At 34.8% G+C, this 22,383-nt stretch overlaps 1 protein-coding gene across 1 annotated transcript in view; it reads right to left on the bottom strand.

The window, feature by feature from the left end:
- Positions 1–22,383, bottom strand: part of rims2b (regulating synaptic membrane exocytosis 2b) — a 239,421-nt gene that overhangs the window by 177,330 nt on the left and 39,708 nt on the right. Inside the window, 3 exon segments of the mRNA XM_071373645.1 lie at positions 4,365–4,518; positions 9,639–9,810; positions 10,467–10,597. Coding sequence (XP_071229746.1) covers positions 4,365–4,518; positions 9,639–9,810; positions 10,467–10,597 — 457 coding nt within the window.

The following is a 22,383-nucleotide window of genomic DNA, read 5'->3' as shown; positions in this document are numbered from 1 at the left end:
GCTGTTGACAGCCAGTCTGCGTGCTCAAAAAATGAATAAAAGAAAGAGGGTAGGAGATGGAAATGCATGGTGGTGAGATATTATGTATACAGTAGCTAAAGGTGTGTCAACCAATTAATTATCAAAATATTTAAAAAATCCCTATTACTAGGTTATTTGAAATCAAATACAAATTCACCAATTGTAGATGTAAGCCGCTCTGCACAATCAATGAACCAACAGCATCGCAAAGGCCTATACAGTGGCTTGCAAAAGTATTCACCCCCTTGGCGTTTTTCCTATTTTGTTGCATTACAACCTGTAATTTAACTGGATTTTTATTTGGATTTCATGTAATGGGCATACACAAAATAGTCCAAATTGGTGAAGTGAAATGAAAAAAATGACTTGTTTCAAAAAACTTGAAAAAAAAATATTTAAAAAACAGACAAGTGATGCGTGCATATGTATTCACCCCTTTGCTATGAAGCCCCTAAATAAGATATGGTGCAACCAATTACCTTCAGAAGTCACATAATTAGTTAGATTGCACACAGGTGGACTTTATTTAAGTGTCACATGATCTGTCACATGATCTCAGTATATATACAGTTGAAGTCCGAAGTTTACATACACCTTTGCCAAATACATTTACACTCAGTTTTTCACAATTCCTGACATTTAATCCTAGTAAAAATTCCCTGTCTTAGGTCAGTTAGTATCACCACTTTATTTTAAGAATGTTAAATGTCAGAATAATAGTAGAGAGAATGATTTATTTCAGCTTTTATTTCTTTCATCACATTCCCAGTGGGTCAGAAGTTTACATACACTCAATTAGTATTTGGTAGCATTGCCTTTCAATTGTTTAACTTGGGTCAAACGTTTCGGGTAGCCTTAGACAAGCTTCCCACAGTAAGTTGGGTGAATTTTTGCCCCTTCCTCCTGACAGGGTTTGTATGCCTCCTTGCTCGCACATGCTTTTTCAGTTCTGCCCACAAATTTTCTATGGGATTGAGGTCAAGGCTTTGCCATGGCAACTCCAATACCTTGACTGTGTTATCATTAAGCCATTTTGACGCATATTTTGGAAGTATGCTTGGGGTCATTGTCCACTTGGAAGACCCATTTGCGACCAAGCTTTAACTTCCTGACTGATGTCTTGAGATGTTGTTTCAATCTATCCACGTAATTTTCCTTCCCATGATGCCATCTATTTTGTGAAGTGCACCAGTCCCTCCTGCAGCAAAGCACCCCCCACAACATGATGCTCCCACCCCCGTGCTTCACGGTTGGGATGATGTTCTTCGGTTTGCAAGCCTCCCCCTTTATCCTCCAAACATAACGATGATCATTAAAAACAGTTCTATTTTTGTTTCATCAGACCAGAGGACATTTCTCCAAAAAGTACGATCTTTGTCCCCATGTGCAGTTGCAAACCGTAGTCTGGCTTTTTTATGCCGGGTTTGGAGCAGTGGCTTCTTCCTTGCTGAGTGGCCTTTCAGGTTATGTCGATATAGGACTAGTTTTACTGTGGATATAGATACTTTTGTACCCGTTTCCTCCACCATCTTTACAAGATCCTTTGCTGTTGTTCTGGGACTGATTTACACTTTTCGCCCCAAAGTACATTCATCTCTAGGAGACAGAACGCGTCTCCTTCCTGAGCGGTATGGGGGCTGCGTGATCCCATGGTGTTTATACTTGCGTACTATTGTTTGTACAGATGAATGTGGTACCTTCAGGCGTTTGGAAATTGTATGTAAACTTCCGACTTCAACTATAGACCTCTTCTGAAAGGCCCCAGTGTCTGCAACACAACTAAGCAAGGGGCACCACCAAGCAATCGGCACTATGAAGACCAATGAGCTCCCCAAACAGGTCAGGAACAAAGTTGTGGAGAAGTACAGATCAGGGTTGGGTTATAAAAAAATATCTGAAACTTTGACCATCCCACGGAGCACCACTAAATTCATTATTAAAAAATTGAAAGAATATGGCACAACAACAAACCTGCCAAGAGAGGGCCGCACACAAAAACTCACGTACCAGGCAAGGAGGGCATTAATTAGCTGTAAAGCTCCTCAACGGAGATTGGAGTATCTGCCCATAGGACCACTTTAAGCCATAGACTCCACAAAGCTGGGCTTTACGGAAGAGTGGCCAGAGAAAAATAAGCAAACATGTTTGGTGTTCGCCAAAAGGCATGTGGGAGACTCCCCAAACATATGGAAGAAGGTACTCTGGTCAGATGAGAAAAAAAATTGAGCTTTTTGGACATCAAGGAAAACGCTGTGTCTGGTGCAAACCCAACACCTCTCATCACCCCGAGAACACCATCCCCACAGTGAAGCATTTTGGTGGCAGCATCATGCTGTGGGGATGTGTTTAGAGATATGGTTAGGTGTGGTGCTGGTAGGGACATGGTTAGGTGTAGTGCTGGTAGAAACATAGTTAGGTGTGGTGCTGGTAGAGACATGGTTAGGTGTGGTGCTGGTAGAGACATGGTTAGGTGTGGTGCTGGTTGAGACATGGTTAGGTGTGGTGACGGTAGAGACATGGTTAGGTGTGATGCTGCTGGAGACATGGTTAGGTGTGGTGCTGGTGGAGACATTGTTAGGTGTGGTGCTGGTAGAGATATGGTTAGGTGACGTGCTGGTAGAGATATGGTTAGGTGTGGTGCTGGTAGAGATATGGTTAGGTGTGGTGCTGGTAGAGACATGGTTAGGTGTGGTGCTGGTAGAGACATGGTTAGGTGTGGTGCTGGTAGAGACATGGTTAGGTTTGGTGCTGGTAGAGACATGGTTAGGTGTGGTGCTGGTAGAGATATGGTTAGGTGTGGTGCTGGTAGAGATATGGTTAGGTGTGGTGCTGGTAGAGACATGGTTAGTTGTGGTGCTGGTAGAGACATGGTTAGGTGTGGTGCTGGTAGAGACATGGTTAGGTTTGGTGCTGGTAGAGATATGGTTAGGTGTGGTGCTGGTAGAGACATGGTTAGGTGTGGTGCTGGTAGAGACATGGTTAGGTGTGGTGCTGGTAGAGACATGGTTAGGTGTGGTGCTGGTAGAGACATGGTTAGGTGTGGTGCTGGTAGAGACATGGTTAGGTTTGGTGCTGGTAGAGACATGGTTAGGTTTGGTGCTGGTAGAGACATGGTTAGGTGTGGTGCTGGTAGAGACATGGTTAGGTTTGGTGCTGGTAGAGATATGGTTAGGTGTGGTGCTGGTAGAGACATGTTTAAGTGTGGTGCTATTAATTAGGGACATGGTTAGGTTTGGTGCTGGTTGAGACATGGTTAGGTGTGGTGCTGGTAAAGACATGGTTAGGTGTGGTGCTGGTGGAGACATGGTTCTGCGTGGTGCTGGTAGAGACATTGTTAGGTTTGGTGCTGGTAGAGATATGGTTAGGTGTGGTGCTGGTAGAGACATGGTTAGGTGTGGTGCTGGTAGAGACATGGTTAGGTTTGGTGCTGGTAGAGACATGGTTAGGTGTGGTGCTGACTGAGACATGGTTAGCTGTGGTGCTGCTGGAGACATGGTTAGGTGTGGTGCTGGTAGAGACATGGTTAGGTGTGGTGCTGCTGGAGACATGGTTAGGTGTGGTGCTGGTAGAGACATGGTTAGGTGTGGTGCTGACTGAGACATGGTTAGGTGTGGTGCTGCTGGAGACATGGTTAGGTGTGGTGCTGGTAGAGACATGGTTAGGTGTGGTGCTGCTGGAGACATGGTTAGGTGTGGTGCTGGTAGAAACATGGTTAGGTGTGGTGCTGGTGTGGACATGGTTAGATGTGTGGTGCTGCTGGAGACATGGTTAGGTGTGGTGCTGGTAGAGACATGGTTAGGTGTGGTGCTGGTAGAGATATGGTTAGGTGTGGTGCTGGTATGGACATGGTTAGGTGTGGTGCTGGTATCGACATGGTTAGGTGTGGTGCTGGTAGGGATATGGTTAGGTGTGGTGCTGGTAGAGACATGGTTAGGTGTGTTGCTGGTGGAGACATGGTTAGGTGTGGTGCTGGTAGAGATATGGTTAGGTGTGGTGCTGGTAGAGACATGGTTAGGTGTGGTGCTGGTAGAGACATGGTTAGGTGTGGTGCTGGTAGAGACATGGTTAGGTGTGGTGCTGGTAGAGACATGGTTAGGTGTGGTGCTGGTAGAGACATGGTTAGGTGTGGTGCCGGTAGAGACATGGTTAGGTGTGGTGCTGCTGGAGACATGGTTAGGTGTGGTGCTGGTTGAGACATGGTTAGGTGTGGTGCTGGTAGAGACATGGTTAGGTGTGGTGCTGGTAGAGACATGGTTAGGTGTGGTGCTGGTAGAGATATGGTTAGGTGTGGTGCTGGTATGGACATGGTTAGGTGTGTGGTGCAGGTGCTGGTTGAGACCTACTCTGTAACCTTCTAGTGGGGCTCTCTCCCGGCAGCAGTTTCCTCTGCGTGTAGGGTGAGGGGTTGGGCATTGCCAGGAAGGATACATCGTGGGTTTGCAACTTGTACCAGTGGGCTGTGTCGTCCATCAGGGCTGTCTCCAGGTTTATGAGGATCTGACAACACAATACATGTATTCACTGAAGACAAAATATGTGATCCAAACAGAAACGTTGGGCTGATGCTCTCTTCAGCCAAAGATCGAAGATAAAGAGTTACAATTATCAAATTGTAGAAGGAGAGAAATTAAATTCCAAATACAACATCTAACCCAAAGTCTAAATCTACAAAGACTATGTCTGTATCATTTGTAAAAGTGAGAACATCCTGTACTTCCTAGTGTAGATACTTGAATCATGATCAGACGATGTATTATTCTGTTGTGTTATGTCATGTAACATTATGTTATGTAACATTGTTATGTTAAATTACATTACATAATGGTATCTTACATTATATTATATTACATGATGTTATCTTACATTATGTTATGTTATATTATGTTGTGTTACATTGTTATGGTATAATATGTATCATTATGTTAAGTTACATTGTGTTATGTTACATTATGGTATGTTACTTTATGTTAAGTTACATTGTGTTATGTTACATTATCTTATGTTACATTATGTTAAATTATGTTATTATATCTTACTTTATGTTATGTTATGTTACATTGTGCTCTGTTACATTATGTTACATTATGTTGCGTTATGTTATGTTACGTTATGTTATGGTACATTACGTTACGCCAAAAAAATATATGTTACATTATGTTGTATGATATGATGTATTACATTATGTTAAGTGATTTTATGGTATGTTACATTATGTTATGTTACAATGGTATGTTACATCATTTTATGTTAGATTACATAATATTATGTTACGTTACATTTTGTTAATTGACATCATTTTATTTTATGTTAACTTGTGTTATATTATGTTACATTATTTTATGTTAAGTTTGGTTACAGTGTTACGTTATATTATGCTACATTATGTTATGTTAAATTATGTTATGTTATCTTACATTGTGTTATATTATGTTATGTTACATAATGTTATGTTACGTTATGTAACATTGTGTTATGTTAAGTTTTGTTATATTATTATATATTATTATATATTATGTTATGTTCAGTTAAATTATGTTATAGTATGTTAGGTTACATTATCGTATGTTATATTATGTTATGTTAGTTTATATTACATTATCTTATAGTATGTTACTTTATTGGACATTATGTTGTGTTGCGTTATGTTATGCAATGTTATGTTACATTGTTACATTATGTTATTTTACTTTATGTTACATTATATTATGTTATGTGACATTGTTATGTTATGTTACATTATGTTATGTTACGTTATGTTATGTTTTTACATGTTTTTTGTTATATTATTTTATATTATGTTATGTTAAGTTATGTTAAGTAAAATTGTGTTATAGTATGTTAGGTTACATTATCTTATTATATTTTACATTATGTTATGTTCCGTTACATTATGTTATGTTACTTTATGTTACATTGTGTTATGTTATGTTACATTGTTATGGTATGTTAATTATGTACTGTTATGTTACATTGTTATGGTATGTTAATTATGTACTGTTATGTTACATTTTGTTATGATACATCATGTTATATTATGTTATGTTAAGTAATGTTAAATTATGTTATAGTATGTTATATGTTGTATGTTATGCTACATTGTTATGTTATAATATGTTACATTGTGCTGTGTTAAGATGTGTTAAATTACATTTCGTTATGTTGCATTATGTGACATTACATTACGCTATGTTGTGTTATGTTATGTAACATTACGGTGTGTTACGTTATGTTGCATGATGTTATGTTACATTTTGTTATGTTACATTGTTATGTTACATTATGTTATGTTACATTAAATTATGTTAATTGACATAATGTAAGGTTAAATTATGTTATATTACGTTATGTTACATTATGTTATATTATGTTACATTATGTTAAATTGTGTTGTATTATTACATTATGCTATGTTATGTTACAGAATTTTATTTTATGTTATGTAACATTATGTTATGTTACATCATGTTTTGTTACATCATGTTTTGTTACATTTTGTTATGTTACGTGACATTGTTTTGTTACATTATGTGATGTTACAATATATTGTTTAATATTACTTTATCTTATGTTATGTTACATTACATTACTTGATGTTATGTTACTTCATGTTTTGTTTCATTATGGTATGCTACATTATGTTACATCATGTTATATTATGATACGTTATGTTATGTTATGTTACATTATGTTAAGTGATGGTATGTAAAATTATGATATTTTATGTTACTTTTTTAATGTTAGGTTATATTACATTATGTTATACTATGTTACGTTATGTTACATTATATTGTGTTATGTTATGCTATGCTATGTTATGTTACATTATGTTATGTTGTGTTACATTATGTTATGTGGCATTGTTATATTATGTTACATTACATTATGTTATGTGGCATTGTTATATTATGTTACATTACATTATGTTATGTTACATTTTGTCATGTTATTTTACATAATATAATGTTATGTTATGTTACATTATGTTACGATACATTACATTATGTCATGTTACATTATGTTATGTTAGATTCTTATGTTATAATATGTTACATTGTGTTACATGATGCTATGATATGTTACGTTATGTTTCATGATGTTATGGTATGTTACATTATGTTATGTTCATTTACGTTATATTACGTTGTGTGAAATTATGTAAAGTTACATTATGTTATGTTAAGTTATGTTATATTATGTTATGTTACATCATGTTATGTTGTATTATGTTATTTTGCCTGATGTTACATTATGTTACGTTAAATTATGTTATGTTACATTAGGTATGTTGCATTGGTTATGTTACGTTTTGTAATGTTATGTTATGTTACATTTTGTTATTTTATATTACATTATGTTATGTTATGTTACATTATGTAATGTTACATTCTGTTATGTTGCATTGTTATATTGCATTATGTTATGTTAAATTACGTTACATGAAATTATGTAAAGTTGCATTATTTAATGTTGTGTTATATTATGTTACATTATGTTATGTTATCTAAAGTTATTTAACATTATGTTAAGTTATGTTACATTATGTTATATTATGTTGCATGACGTTAGAATATGTTACGATATGTAAATTTATGTTGGTAAGTTTTGTTACATTATGTTATGTTACATTAGGTTACGTTACATTATGTTATTTTACGTTATGTTATATTGTTATGTTATAATATGATATGTTATGTTACATTGTGCTATGTTACATTATGTTAAATTATGTTATGATATGTTATGTTACCTGATGTTATGGTATGTTACATTATGGTATTTTAAATGACGTAATATTACGTTATGTGAAATTATGTAAAGTTACATTATTTAATGTTATGTTACATTATGTTATTTTAAGTTCTGTTATATTATGTTATGTTACGTTATGTTATGCTACATTATGTTATGTTACGTTGTTACATTCTGTTATGTTATCCTATGTTATGTTACATTATGTTATATTATTTTATGTTATCCGTGTTACATTATGTTATGATGCGTTATGTTACATTCTGTTATGTTACGTTATGTTACGTTATGTTATGTAACATTATGTGATGTTACATTATTTTATGTTACATTATGTGATGTTACATTATTTTATGTTACATTATTTTATGTTATGCTGTGTTACATTATGTAATGTTACGTTACATTATGTTATTTCACATGATGTTATGTTACATTATATTATGTTATATAACTTTAAGTTATGTTGTTTTACATTATGCTATATTATGTTACATTATGTTATGTTCTGTTACCTTATGTTATGTTTCATTATGGTATGCTACATTATGTTACATCATGTTATATTATGATACGTTATGTTATGTTACATTATGTTAAGTGATGGTATGTAAAATTATGATATTTTATGTTACTTTTTTAATGTTAGGTTATATTACATTATGTTATTTATTTATTTTATTTATTTTACCGTTATTTTACCAGGTAAGTTGACTGAGAACACGTTCTCATTTGCAGCAACGACCTGGGGAATAGTTACAGGGGAGAGGAGAGGGATGAATGAGCCAATTGTAAACTGGGGATTATTAGGTGACCGTGATGGTTGAGGGCCAGATTGGGAATTTAGCCAGGACACCGGGGTTAACACCCCTACTCTTACGATAAGTGCCATGGGATCTTTAATGACCTCAGAGAGTCAGGACACCCGTTTAACGTCCCATCCGAAAGACGGCACCCTACACAGAGCAGTGTCCCCAATCACTGCCCTGGGGCATTGGGATCTTTGTTTAGACCAGAGGAAAGAGTGCCTCCTACTGGCCCTCCAACACCTCTTCCAGCAGCACCTGGTCTCCCATCCAGGGACTGACCAGGACCAACCCTGCTTAGCTTCAGAAGCAAGCCAGCAGTGGTATGCAGGGTGGTATGCTGCTGGCGATGTTATACTATGTTACGTTATGTTACATTATATTGTGTTATGTTATGCTATGCTATGTTATGTTACATTATGTTATGTTGTGTTACATTATGTTATGTGGCATTGTTATATTATGTTACATTACATTATGTTATGTGGCATTGTTATATTATGTTACATTACATTATGTTATGTTACATTTTGTCATGTTATTTTACATAATATAATGTTATGTTATGTTACATTATGTTACGATACATTACATTATGTCATGTTACATTATGTTATGTTAGATTCTTATGTTATAATATGTTACATTGTGTTACATGATGCTATGATATGTTACGTTATGTTTCATGATGTTATGGTATGTTACATTATGTTATGTTCATTTACGTTGTGTGAAATTATGTAAAGTTACATTATGTTATGTTAAGTTATGTTATATTATGTTATGTTACATCATGTTATGTTGTATTATGTTATTTTGCCTGATGTTACATTATGTTACGTTAAATTATATTATATTATACTGTGTTATATTATGTTGTGTTATATTATGTTGTGTTGTTTTATGCTGTGTTATATTGTGCTGTGTTATATTATACTGTGTTATAATATGTTGTGTTATATTATGCTGTGTTATATTATGCTGTGTCATTTTAAGCTGTGTCATATTATGTTGTGTAATGTTGTGTTATGTAATATTATGTTAATGTGTAATGTATCTTACCCCTCCCATGAATTCACTCTCCTCCTCTCTGACCCTGGCCTGGTCCCACAGAGTGATCTCCAGCATGCGCTCTCTAAACTCCCTCCAGTGGACAGGCATGTACATGAACGTCTGGTTCCATTTAGGCTCCAGGGACTTCTTCACAGTTTTCGTTCTCCTTTTGCTTTTGTCACTAGAAGGAAGGATACCATATCCTTTAAAATTATGGTTTCGTGCAGTAACACAACGTTGGTATAAGACAGTAATGCAAACATGGTTTAGGACAGTAATACAACCATGGCATAAGACCGTAATACAACCATGGTATAAGACAGTAATACAACCATGGTATAAGACAGTAATACAACCATGGTATAAGACAGTAATACAACCATGGTATAAGACAGTAATACAACCATGGTATAAGACAGACAGTAATACAACCATGGTATAAGACAGTAATAAAACCATGGTATAAAACAGTAATACAACCATGGTATAAAACAGTGATACAACCATGGTATGAGACAGACATTAATACAACCATGGTATAAGACAGTAATACAACCATGGTATAAGACAGGCAGTAATACAACCATGGTATAAGACATTAATACAACCATGGTATAAGACAGGCAGTAATACAACCATGGTATAAGACAGGCAGTAATACAACCATGGTATAAGACATTAATACAACCATGGTATAAGACAGACAGTAATACAACCATGGTATAAGACAGACAGTAATACAACCATGGTATAAGACAGACAGTAATACAAAAATGGTATAAGACAGGCAGTAATACAACCATGGAATCAGACATAAACATGGAGTGATGTTCCTACCTTCTGTCGGGGAGGAGGTATATTTTAACATAGGGGTTCCTGGGCCGGCCGTCTTCCCTGGAAGGAAATTCTTTAGCTCCCAGGATGGTGACTATGAGCTGGTGACCCACCTTGTCGTACCACAGTTTGACCTGGAGGGAGAGTAGAGTTGTGTTATTATGAGGTGATGGCATAAGACAGTAATACAACCATGGTATAAGACAGTTGTGTTATTATGAGGTGATGAACTCTGATGTATTGGGAGGGTCTAACATTAAAGCATAGCATATAGCAGTCTAGCAATACAGCACAGCAGTAGCCAGTGTGTCTGTTAGTAAGAGTTTATTAGAAGCCAATGTCTGGAAGCCATATCATGCATCTAGACTCAGGTGGTGGTTTCAACGACTGCCAGGCACTATAGTTTATGTTTTCTTTACAAACTAAAAAGAAGTGATGAAAAACTATTCAAAATGCTTGATTCAGATTTAAAACTCAAAAGAAAACGCTTTCAAACAATTTAAAAAAATGCTTTGCTCCTTTTTTGCAAAACAAATTATGGTCAAGTGAAACAATTATCTAAGATTGAAAACACAACCGAGAGGCTCCCTTACAAAACAACATTTAATGCTGCAAACTTACCACAGGTTTGTGGCAAATTTGCTGCAAACTAAATAGTGTGCTACAAAATGTTGTTGAAGTTTGCAAATGTTTGCCACTAGTGGTGAATCTGCGGCACACCTTTGGCAACAATAATACTTATTGCCATTAGTGGCAAACAGTTCGCTAGAGGTTTATTTCTGGCAGACAATTCTCTCAAGATTCTATTTGAATCTGTGGCTAACCTGTGGAAGAAACATTTATTACCCCAAGACGTTTCTGGTGAACACATGAGTTCCAAGACCAGTAACCGTTGATGACCAATCAAGGGAATTAGAAAAATATGTTGGAAAATGGAAACAAAGCTAGCTACAGTACCTACCAAAGTTGTCCGGTGAGTGTCTAATGATTAATAAAATGTTCATTTAGCAATGTCATGTTTAATAGGATAGAGTGAAACCCATTTTGTTGATACCAGTTTCAATCTGTCAATGCCACTGACTGACTGGCTAGCATTTAGCTAGCTAACATTAGCTATTATATTTTTGCACAATTCATGTGATAGGTAGCTAGCTAACCACTGATTTGCCTGAACACATATTTTTTGCTGAATACGTTGGTGTTTTTTAATATCAATATGCATGTCAATATGCTTGTGTCACGGCTCTCTAGCATCTTAGCTAGCCCAATAGCTAAGGTAGGTAACTAGCTAGCTAAGAACAAAATTTGTCGATTTGACATCAAAGCAAAACTTCACTTTTGCAGATGGATACCCTTCGCCTACATGTGGTGTTGGAAGAGGCTGTATTGGGAGGAAGATTCATCAACACCCTGGAAATATGTTGGTGGTCGTAACGCTTTGAGTGATAAATGATAAAGCAAGTAAATGCATGTAGTATTGTAATAAATGTAGCCCATACATTCATTCTTTGTAACAAATAAATCTGCCATTACACTAAACTAGTAGCTAGCTCATCCTGATCATGAGTTGTTCCTTCTGTCTTTCTAGAAGCTACAAGTTACAAGGCAAAAAGACAGATTCAGCCCTTCCATCAAACTGAGGACAGAGAAAAATGTGTTCAGCAGACAGGTCAAGTCTTCTTGCATGCACAGCTTTGAGATGTTAGTTACACTCTAAAATGCTGGGTTGTTTGGATAACCCAATTGCTGGGTTGCAGGCATTGGGTCAATAGTTGAGTTGTTTTCTGTAAAAACAGCAAGGTTGGGTTGTTTTCTGTAAAAACAGCAAGGTTGAGTTGTTTTCTGTAAAAACAGCAAGGTTGAGTTGTTTTCTGTAAATACAGCAAGGTTGAGTTGTTTTCTGTAAATACAGCAAGGTTGAGTTGTTTTCTGTAAAAACAGCAAGGTTGAGTTGTTTTCTGTAAATACAGCAAGGTTGAGTTGTTTTCTGTAAATACAGCAAGGTTGAGTTGTTTTCTGTAAATACAGCAAGGTTGAGTTGTTTTCTGTAAATACAGCAAGGTTGAGTTGTTTTCTGTAAATACAATAAGGTTGGGTTGTTTTCTGTAAAAACAGCAAGGTTGAGTTGTTTTCTGTAAATACAGCAAGGTTGAGTTGTTTTCTGTAAAAACAGCAAGGTTGAGTTGTTTTCTGTAAAAACAGCAAGGTTGAGTTGTTTTCTGTAAATACAGCAAGGTTGAGTTGTTTTCTGTAAATACAGCAAGGTTGAGTTGTTTTCTGTAACAACAGCAAGGTTGAGTTGTTTTCTGTAAAAACAGCAAGGTTGAGTTGTTTTCTGTAAATACAGCAAGGTTGAGTTGTTTTCTGTAAATACAGCAAGGTTGAGTTGTTTTCTGTAAATACAGCAAGGTTGAGTTGTTTTCTGTAAATACAGCAAGGTTGAGTTGTTTTCTGTAAATACAATAAGGTTGGGTTGTTTTCTGTAAAAACAGCAAGGTTGAGTTGTTTTCTGTAAATACAGCAAGGTTGAGTTGTTTTCTGTAAAAACAGCAAGGTTGAGTTGTTTTCTGTAAAAACAGCAAGGTTGAGTTGTTTTCTGTAAATACAGCAAGGTTGAGTTGTTTTCTGTAAATACAGCAAGGTTGAGTTGTTTTCTGTAACAACAGCAAGGTTGAGTTGTTTTCTGTAAATACAGCAAGGTTGGGTTGTTTTCTGTAAATACAGCAAGGTTGAGTTGTTTTCTGTAAAAACAGCAAGGTTGAGTTGTTTTCTGTAAAAACAGCAAGGTTGAGTTGTTTTCTGTAAATACAGCAAGGTTGAGTTGTTTTCTGTAAAAACAGCAAGGTTGAGTTGTTTTCTGTAAAAACAGCAAGGTTGAGTTGTTTTCTGTAAAAACAGCAAGGTTGGGTTGTTTTCTGTAAATACAGCAAGGTTGAGTTGTTTTCTGTAAAAACAGCAAGGTTGAGTTGTTTTCTGTAAAAACAGCAAGGTTGAGTTGTTTTCTGTAAAAACAGCAAGGTTGAGTTGTTTTCTGTAAAAACAGCAAGGTTGAGTTGTTTTCTGTAAAAACAGCAAGGTTGAGTTGTTTCTGTAAAAACAGCAAGGTTGAGTTGTTTTCTGTAAATACAGCAAGGTTGAGTTGTTTTCTGTAAATACAGCAAGGTTGAGTTGTTTTCTGGAAATACAATAAGGTTGAGTTGTTTTCTGTAAATACAATAAGGTTGAGTTGTTTTCTGTAAATACAGCAAGGTTGGGTTGTTTTCTGTAAATACAATAAGGTTGAGTTGTTTTCTGTAAATACAGCAAGGTTGGGTTGTTTTCTGTAAATACAATAAGGTTGAGTTGTTTTCTGTAAATACAGCAAGGTTGGGTTGTTTTCTGTAAATACAGCAAGGTTGAGTTGTTTTCTGTAACAACAGCAAGGTTGAGTTGTTTTCTGTAAATACAGCAAGGTTGAGTTGTTTTCTGTAAATACAGCAAGGTTGAGTTGTTTTCTGTAAATACAGCAAGGTTGAGTTGTTTTCTGTAAATACAGCAAGGTTGAGTTGTTTTTTGTAACAACAGCAAGGTTGAGTTGTTTTCTGTAAATACAGCAAGGTTGAGTTGTTTTCTGTAAATACAGCAAGGTTGAGTTGTTTTCTGTAAATACAGCAAGGTTGAGTTGTTTTCTGTAAATACAATAAGGTTGAGTTGTTTTCTGTAAATACAGCAAGGTTGGGTTGTTTTCTGTAAATACAATAAGGTTGCGTTGTTTTCTGTAAATACAGCAAGGTTGGGTTGTTTTCTGTAAATATAATAAGGTTGAGTTGTTTTCTGTAAAAACAGCAATGTTGAGTTGTTTTCTGTAAAAACAGCAAGGTTGAGTTGTTTTCTGTAAATACAGCAAGGTTGAGTTGTTTTCTGTAAAAACAGCAAGGTTGAGTTGTTTTCTGTAAAAACAGCAAGGTTGAGTTGTTTTCTGTAAATACAGCAAGGTTGAGTTGTTTTCTGTAAATACAGCAAGGTTGAGTTGTTTTCTGTAAAAACAGCAAGGTTGAGTTGTTTTCTGTAAAAACAGCAAGGTTGAGTTGTTTTCTGTAAATACAGCAAGGTTGAGTTGTTTTCTGTAAATACAGCAAGGTTGAGTTGTTTTCTGTAAATACAGCAAGGTTGAGTTGTTTTCTGTAAATACAGCAAGATTGAGTTGTTTTCTGTAAATACAGCAAGGTTGAGTTGTTTTCTGTAAATACAGCAAGGTTGAGTTGTTTTCTGTAAAAACAGCAAGGTTGAGTTGTTTTCTGTAAAAACAGCAAGGTTGAGTTGTTTTCTGTAAATACAGCAAGGTTGAGTTGTTTTCTGTAAATACAGCAAGGTTGAGTTGTTTTCTGTAACAACAGCAAGGTTGAGTTGTTTTCTGTAAATACAGCAAGGTTGAGTTGTTTTCTGTAAATACAGCAAGGTTGAGTTGTTTTCTGTAACAACAGCAAGGTTGAGTTGTTTTCTGTAAATACAGCAAGGTTGAGTTGTTTTCTGTAAATACAGCAAGGTTGAGTTGTTTTCTGTAAAAAAAGCAAGGTTGAGTTGTTTTCTGTAAATACAGCAAGGTTGAGTTGTTTTCTGTAACAACAGCAAGGTTGAGTTGTTTTCTGTAAATACAGCAAGGTTGAGTTGTTTTCTGTAAATACAGCAAGGTTGAGTTGTTTTCTGTAAATACAGCAAGGTTGAGTTGTTTTCTGTAAAAACAGCAAGGTTGAGTTGTTTTCTGTAAAAACAGCAAGGTTGAGTTGTTTTCTGTAAAAACAGCAAGGTTGAGTTGTTTTCTGTAAATACAGCAAGGTTGAGTTGTTTTCTGTAAATACAATAAGGTTGAGTTGTTTTCTGTAAATACAATAAGGTTGAGTTGTTTTCTGTAAATACAGCAAGGTTGGGTTGTTTTCTGTAAATACAGCAAGGTTGAGTTGTTTTCTGTAAATACAGCAAGGTTGAGTTGTTTTCTGTAAAAACAGCAAGGTTGAGTTGTTTTCTGTAAAAACAGCAAGGTTGAGTTGTTTTCTGTAAATACAGCAAGGTTGAGTTGTTTTCTGTAAATACAGCAAGGTTGAGTTTTTTTCTATAAATACAGCATGGTTGAGTTGTTTTCTGTAAATACAGCAAGGTTGAGTTGTTTTCTGTAAATACAGCAAGGTTGAGTTGTTTTCTGTAAAAACAGCAAGGTTGAGTTGTTTTCTGTAAAAACAGCAAGGTTGAGTTGTTTTCTGTAAATACAATAAGGTTGAGTTGTTTTCTGTAAATACAATAAGGTTGAGTTGTTTTCTGTAAAAACAGCAAGGTTGAGTTGTTTTCTGTAAATACAATAAGGTTGAGTTGTTTTCTGTAAATACAATAAGGTTGAGTTGTTTTCTGTAAATACAATAAGGTTGAGTTGTTGTCTGTAAAAACAGCAAGGTTGAGTTGTTTTCTGTGAATACAATAAGGTTGAGTTGTTTTCTGTAAATACAGCAAGGTTGAGTTGTTTTCTGTAAATACAGCAAGGTTGAGTTGTTTTCTGTAAATACAGCAAGGTTGAGTTGTTTTCTGTAAAAACAGCAAGGTTGAGTTGTTTTCTGTAAATACAGCAAGGTTGAGTTGTTTTCTGTAACAACAGCAAGGTTGAGTTGTTTTCTGTAAATACAGCAAGGTTGAGTTGTTTTCTGTAAATACAGCAAGGTTGAGTTGTTTTCTGTAAATACAGCAAGGTTGAGTTGTTTTCTGTAAAAACAGCAAGGTTGAGTTGTTTTCTGTAAAAACAGCAAGGTTGAGTTGTTTTCTGTAAAAACAGCAAGGTTGAGTTGTTTCTGTAAAAACAGCAAGGTTGAGTTGTTTTCTGTAAATACAGCAAGGTTGAGTTGTTTTCTGTAAATACAGCAAGGTTGAGTTGTTTTCTGTAAATACAGCAAGGTTGAGTTGTTTTCTGTAAATACAATAAGGTTGAGTTGTTTTCTGTAAATACAATAAGGTTGAGTTGTTTTCTGTAAATACAGCAAGGTTGGGTTGTTTTCTGTAAATACAATAAGGTTGAGTTGTTTTCTGTAAATACAGCAAGGTTGGGTTGTTTTCTGTAAATACAGCAAGGTTGAGTTGTTTTCTGTAAATACAATAAGGTTGAGTTGTTTTCTGTAAATACAGCAAGGTTGGGTTGTTTTCTGTAAATACAGCAAGGTTGAGTTGTTTTCTGTAAATACAATAAGGTTGAGTTGTTTTCTGTAAATACAGCAAGGTTGGGTTGTTTTCTGTAAATACAGCAAGGTTGAGTTGTTTTCTGTAAATACAGCAAGGTTGAGTTGTTTTCTGTAAATACAGCAAGGTTGAGTTGTTTTCTGTAAATACAGCAAGGTTGAGTTGTTTTCTGTAAATACAGCAAGGTTGAGTTGTTTTCTCTAAATACAGCAAGGTTGAGTTGTTTTCTGTAAATACAGCAAGGTTGAGTTGTTTTCTGTAAATACAGCAAGGTTGAGTTGTTTTCTGTAAAAACAGCAAGGTTGAGTTGTTTTCTGTAAAAACAGCAAGGTTGAGTTGTTTTCTGTAAATACAATAAGGTTGAGTTGTTTTCTGTAAATACAATAAGGTTGAGTTGTTTTCTGTAAAAACAGCAAGGTTGAGTTGTTTTCTGTAAATACAATAAGGTTGAGTTGTTTTCTGTAAATACAATAAGGTTGAGTTGTTTTCTGTAAATACAGCAAGGTTGAGTTTTTTTCTATAAATACAGCAAGGTTGAGTTGTTTTCTGTAAATACAGCAAGGTTGAGTTGTTTTCTGTAAATACAGCAAGGTTGAGTTGTTTTCTGTAAAAACAGCAAGGTTGAGTTGTTTTCTGTAAAAACAGCAAGGTTGAGTTGTTTTCTGTAAATACAATAAGGTTGAGTTGTTTTCTGTAAATACAATAAGGTTGAGTTGTTTTCTGTAAAAACAGCAAGGTTGAGTTGTTTTCTGTAAATACAATAAGGTTGAGTTGTTTTCTGTAAATACAATAAGGTTGAGTTGTTTTCTGTAAATACAATAAGGTTGAGTTGTTGTCTTTAAAAACAGCAAGGTTGAGTTGTTTTCTGTGAATACAATAAGGTTGAGTTGTTTTCTGTAAATACAGCAAGGTTGAGTTGTTTTCTGTAAATACAGCAAGGTTGAGTTGTTTTCTGTAAAAACAGCAAGGTTGAGTTGTTTTCTGTAAATACAGCAAGGTTGAGTTGTTTTCTGTAACAACAGCAAGGTTGAGTTGTTTTCTGTAAATACAGCAAGGTTGAGTTGTTTTCTGTAAATACAGCAAGGTTGAGTTGTTTTCTGTAAATACAGCAAGGTTGAGTTGTTTTCTGTAAAAACAGCAAGGTTGAGTTGTTTTCTGTAAAAACAGCAAGGTTGAGTTGTTTTCTGTAAAAACAGCAAGGTTGAGTTGTTTCTGTAAAAACAGCAAGGTTGAGTTGTTTTCTGTAAATACAGCAAGGTTGAGTTGTTTTCTGTAAATACAGCAAGGTTGAGTTGTTTTCTGTAAATACAGCAAGGTTGAGTTGTTTTCTGTAAATACAATAAGGTTGAGTTGTTTTCTGTAAATACAATAAGGTTGAGTTGTTTTCTGTAAATACAGCAAGGTTGGGTTGTTTTCTGTAAATACAATAAGGTTGAGTTGTTTTCTGTAAATACAGCAAGGTTGGGTTGTTTTCTGTAAATACAGCAAGGTTGAGTTGTTTTCTGTAAATACAATAAGGTTGAGTTGTTTTCTGTAAATACAGCAAGGTTGGGTTGTTTTCTGTAAATACAGCAAGGTTGAGTTGTTTTCTGTAAATACAATAAGGTTTGAGTTGTTTTCTGTAAATACAGCAAGGTTGGGTTGTTTTCTGTAAATAAAGCAAGGTTGAGTTGTTTTCTGTAAAAACAGCAAGGTTGAGTTGTTTTCTGTAAAAACAGCAAGGTTGAGTTGTTTTCTGTAAATACAGCAAGGTTGAGTTGTTTTCTGTAAATACAGCAAGGTTGAGTTGTTTTCTGTAAATACAGCAAGGTTGAATTGTTTTCTGTAAAAACAGCAAGGTTGAGTTGTTTTCTGTAAACAGCAAGGTTGAGTTGTTTTCTGTAAATACAGCAAGGTTGAGTTGTTTTCTCTAAATACAGCAAGGTTGAGTTGTTTTCTGTAAATACAGCAAGGTTGAGTTGTTTTCTGTAAATACAGCAAGGTTGAGTTGTTTTCTGTAAAAACAGCAAGGTTGAGTTGTTTTCTGTAAAAACAGCAAGGTTGAGTTGTTTTCTGTAAATACAATAAGGTTGAGTTGTTTTCTGTAAATACAATAAGGTTGAGTTGTTTTCTGTAAAAACAGCAAGGTTGAGTTGTTTTCTGTAAATACAATAAGGTTGAGTTGTTTTCTGTAAATACAATAAGGTTGAGTTGTTTTCTGTAAATACAGCAAGGTTGAGTTTTTTTCTATAAATACAGCAAGGTTGAGTTGTTTTCTGTAAATACAGCAAGGTTGAGTTGTTTTCTGTAAATACAGCAAGGTTGAGTTGTTTTCTGTAAAAACAGCAAGGTTGAGTTGTTTTCTGTAAAAACAGCAAGGTTGAGTTGTTTTCTGTAAATACAATAAGGTTGAGTTGTTTTCTGTAAATACAATAAGGTTGAGTTGTTTTCTGTAAAAACAGCAAGGTTGAGTTGTTTTCTGTAAATACAATAAGGTTGAGTTGTTTTCTGTAAATACAATAAGGTTGAGTTGTTTTCTGTAAATACAATAAGGTTGAGTTGTTGTCTTTAAAAACAGCAAGGTTGAGTTGTTTTCTGTGAATACAATAAGGTTGAGTTGTTTTCTGTAAATACAGCAAGGTTGAGTTGTTTTCTGTAAATACAGCAAGGTTGAGTTGTTTTCTGTAAAAACAGCAAGGTTGAGTTGTTTTCTGTAAATACAGCAAGGTTGAGTTGTTTTCTGTAACAACAGCAAGGTTGAGTTGTTTTCTGTAAATACAGCAAGGTTGAGTTGTTTTCTGTAAATACAGCAAGGTTGAGTTGTTTTCTGTAAATACAGCAAGGTTGAGTTGTTTTCTGTAAAAACAGCAAGGTTGAGTTGTTTTCTGTAAAAACAGCAAGGTTGAGTTGTTTTCTGTAAAAACAGCAAGGTTGAGTTGTTTCTGTAAAAACAGCAAGGTTGAGTTGTTTTCTGTAAATACAGCAAGGTTGAGTTGTTTTCTGTAAATACAGCAAGGTTGAGTTGTTTTCTGTAAATACAGCAAGGTTGAGTTGTTTTCTGTAAATACAATAAGGTTGAGTTGTTTTCTGTAAATACAATAAGGTTGAGTTGTTTTCTGTAAATACAGCAAGGTTGGGTTGTTTTCTGTAAATACAATAAGGTTGAGTTGTTTTCTGTAAATACAGCAAGGTTGGGTTGTTTTCTGTAAATACAGCAAGGTTGAGTTGTTTTCTGTAAATACAATAAGGTTGAGTTGTTTTCTGTAAATACAGCAAGGTTGAGTTGTTTTCTGTAAATACAGCAAGGTTGAGTTGTTTTCTGTAAAAACAGCAAGGTTGAGTTGTTTTCTGTAAAAACAGCAAGGTTGAGTTGTTTTCTGTAAATACAATAAGGTTGAGTTGTTTTCTGTAAATACAATAAGGTTGAGTTGTTTTCTGTAAAAACAGCAAGGTTGAGTTGTTTTCTGTAAATACAATAAGGTTGAGTTGTTTTCTGTAAATACAATAAGGTTGAGTTGTTTTCTGTAAATACAATAAGGTTGAGTTGTTGTCTTTAAAAACAGCAAGGTTGAGTTGTTTTCTGTGAATACAATAAGGTTGAGTTGTTTTCTGTAAATACAGCAAGGTTGAGTTGTTTTCTGTAAATACAGCAAGGTTGAGTTGTTTTCTGTAAAAACAGCAAGGTTGAGTTGTTTTCTGTAAATACAGCAATGTTGAGTTGTTTTCTGTAACAACAGCAAGGTTGAGTTGTTTTCTGTAAATACAGCAAGGTTGAGTTGTTTTCTGTAAATACAGCAAGGTTGAGTTGTTTTCTGTAAATACAGCAAGGTTGAGTTGTTTTCTGTAAATACAGCAAGGTTGGGTTGTTTTCTGTAAATACAATAAGGTTGAGTTGTTTTCTGTAAATACAGCAAGGTTGGGTTGTTTTCTGTAAATACAGCAAGGTTGAGTTGTTTTCTGTAAATACAATAAGGTTGAGTTGTTTTCTGTAAATACAGCAAGGTTGGGTTGTTTTCTGTAAATACAGCAAGGTTGAGTTGTTTTCTGTAAATACAATAAGGTTTGAGTTGTTTTCTGTAAATACAGCAAGGTTGGGTTGTTTTCTGTAAATACAGCAAGGTTGAGTTGTTTTCTGTAAATACAGCAAGGTTGAGTTGTTTTCTGTAAATACAATAAGGTTGAGTTGTTTTCTGTAAATACAGCAAGGTTGGGTTGTTTTCTGTAAATACAGCAAGGTTGAGTTGTTTTCTGTAAATACAGCAAGGTTGAGTTGTTTTCTGTAAATACAATAAGGTTGAGTTGTTTTCCGTAAATACAGCAAGGTTGGGTTGTTTTCTGTAAATACAATAAGGTTGAGTTGTTTTCTGTAAATACAGCAAGGTTGGGTTGTTTTCTGTAAATACAGCAAGGTTGAGTTGTTTTCTGTAAAAACAGCAAGGTTGAGTTGTTTTCTGTAAAAACAGCAAGGTTGGGTTGTTTTCTGTAAAAACAGCAAGGTTGAGTTGTTTTCTGTAAAAACAGCAAGGTTGAGTTGTTTTCTGTAAATACAATAAGGTTGAGTTGTTTTCTGTAAATACAGCAAGGTTGGGTTGTTTTCTGTAAATACAATAAGGTTGAGTTGTTTTCTGTAAATACAGCAAGGTTGGGTTGTTTTCTGTAAATACAATAAGGTTGAGTTGTTTTCTGTAAAAACAGCAAGGTTGAGTTGTTTTCTGTAAAAACAGCAAGGTTGGGTTGTTTTCTGTAAAAACAGCAAGGTTGGGTTGTTTTCTGTAAATACAATAAGGTTGAGTTGTTTTCTGTAAATACAGCAAGGTTGGGTTGTTTTCTGTAAATACAGCAAGGTTGGGTTGTTTTCTGTAAATACAATAAGGTTGAGTTGTTTTCTGTAAATACAGCAAGGTTGGGTTGTTTTCTGTAAATACAATAAGGTTGAGTTGTTTTCTGTAAATACAGCAAGGTTGAGTTGTTTTCTGTAAATACAATAAGGTTGAGTTGTTTTCTGTAAATACAGCAAGGTTGGGTTGTTTTCTGTAAATACAGCAAAGTTGAGTTGTTTTCTGTAAATACAGCAAGGTTGAGTTGTTTTCTGTAAATACAATAAGGTTGAGTTGTTTTCTGTAAATACAGCAAGGTTGGGTTGTTTTCTGTAAATACAATAAGGTTGAGTTGTTTTCTGTAAATACAGCAAGGTTGGGTTGTTTTCTGTAAATACAATAAGGTTGAGTTGTTTTCTGTAAAAACAGCAAGGTTGAGTTGTTTTCTGTAAAAACAGCAAGGTTGGGTTGTTTTCTGTAAATACAGCAAGGTTGGGTTGTTTTCTGTAAATACAGCAAGGTTGAGTTGTTTTCTGTAAATACAGCAAGGTTGAGTTGTTTTCTGTAAATACAGCAAGGTTGAGTTGTTTTCTGTAAAAACAGCAAGGTTGAGTTGTTTTCTGTAAAAACAGCAAGGTTGAGTTGTTTTCTGTAAAAACAGCAAGGTTGAGTTGTTTCTGTAAAAACAGCAAGGTTGAGTTGTTTTCTGTAAATACAGCAAGGTTGAGTTGTTTTCTGTAAATACAGCAAGGTTGAGTTGTTTTCTGGAAATACAATAAGGTTGAGTTGTTTTCTGTAAATACAATAAGGTTGAGTTGTTTTCTGTAAATACAGCAAGGTTGGGTTGTTTTCTGTAAATACAATAAGGTTGAGTTGTTTTCTGTAAATACAGCAAGGTTGGGTTGTTTTCTGTAAATACAATAAGGTTG

Source organism: Salvelinus alpinus, chromosome 29 (assembly GCF_045679555.1).
Source record: "Salvelinus alpinus chromosome 29, SLU_Salpinus.1, whole genome shotgun sequence".
Lineage (NCBI taxonomy): Eukaryota > Metazoa > Chordata > Actinopteri > Salmoniformes > Salmonidae > Salvelinus > Salvelinus alpinus.
The sequence above is the reverse complement of the archived record's forward strand: the minus strand, read 5'-3'. Positions and strand labels throughout refer to the sequence as shown.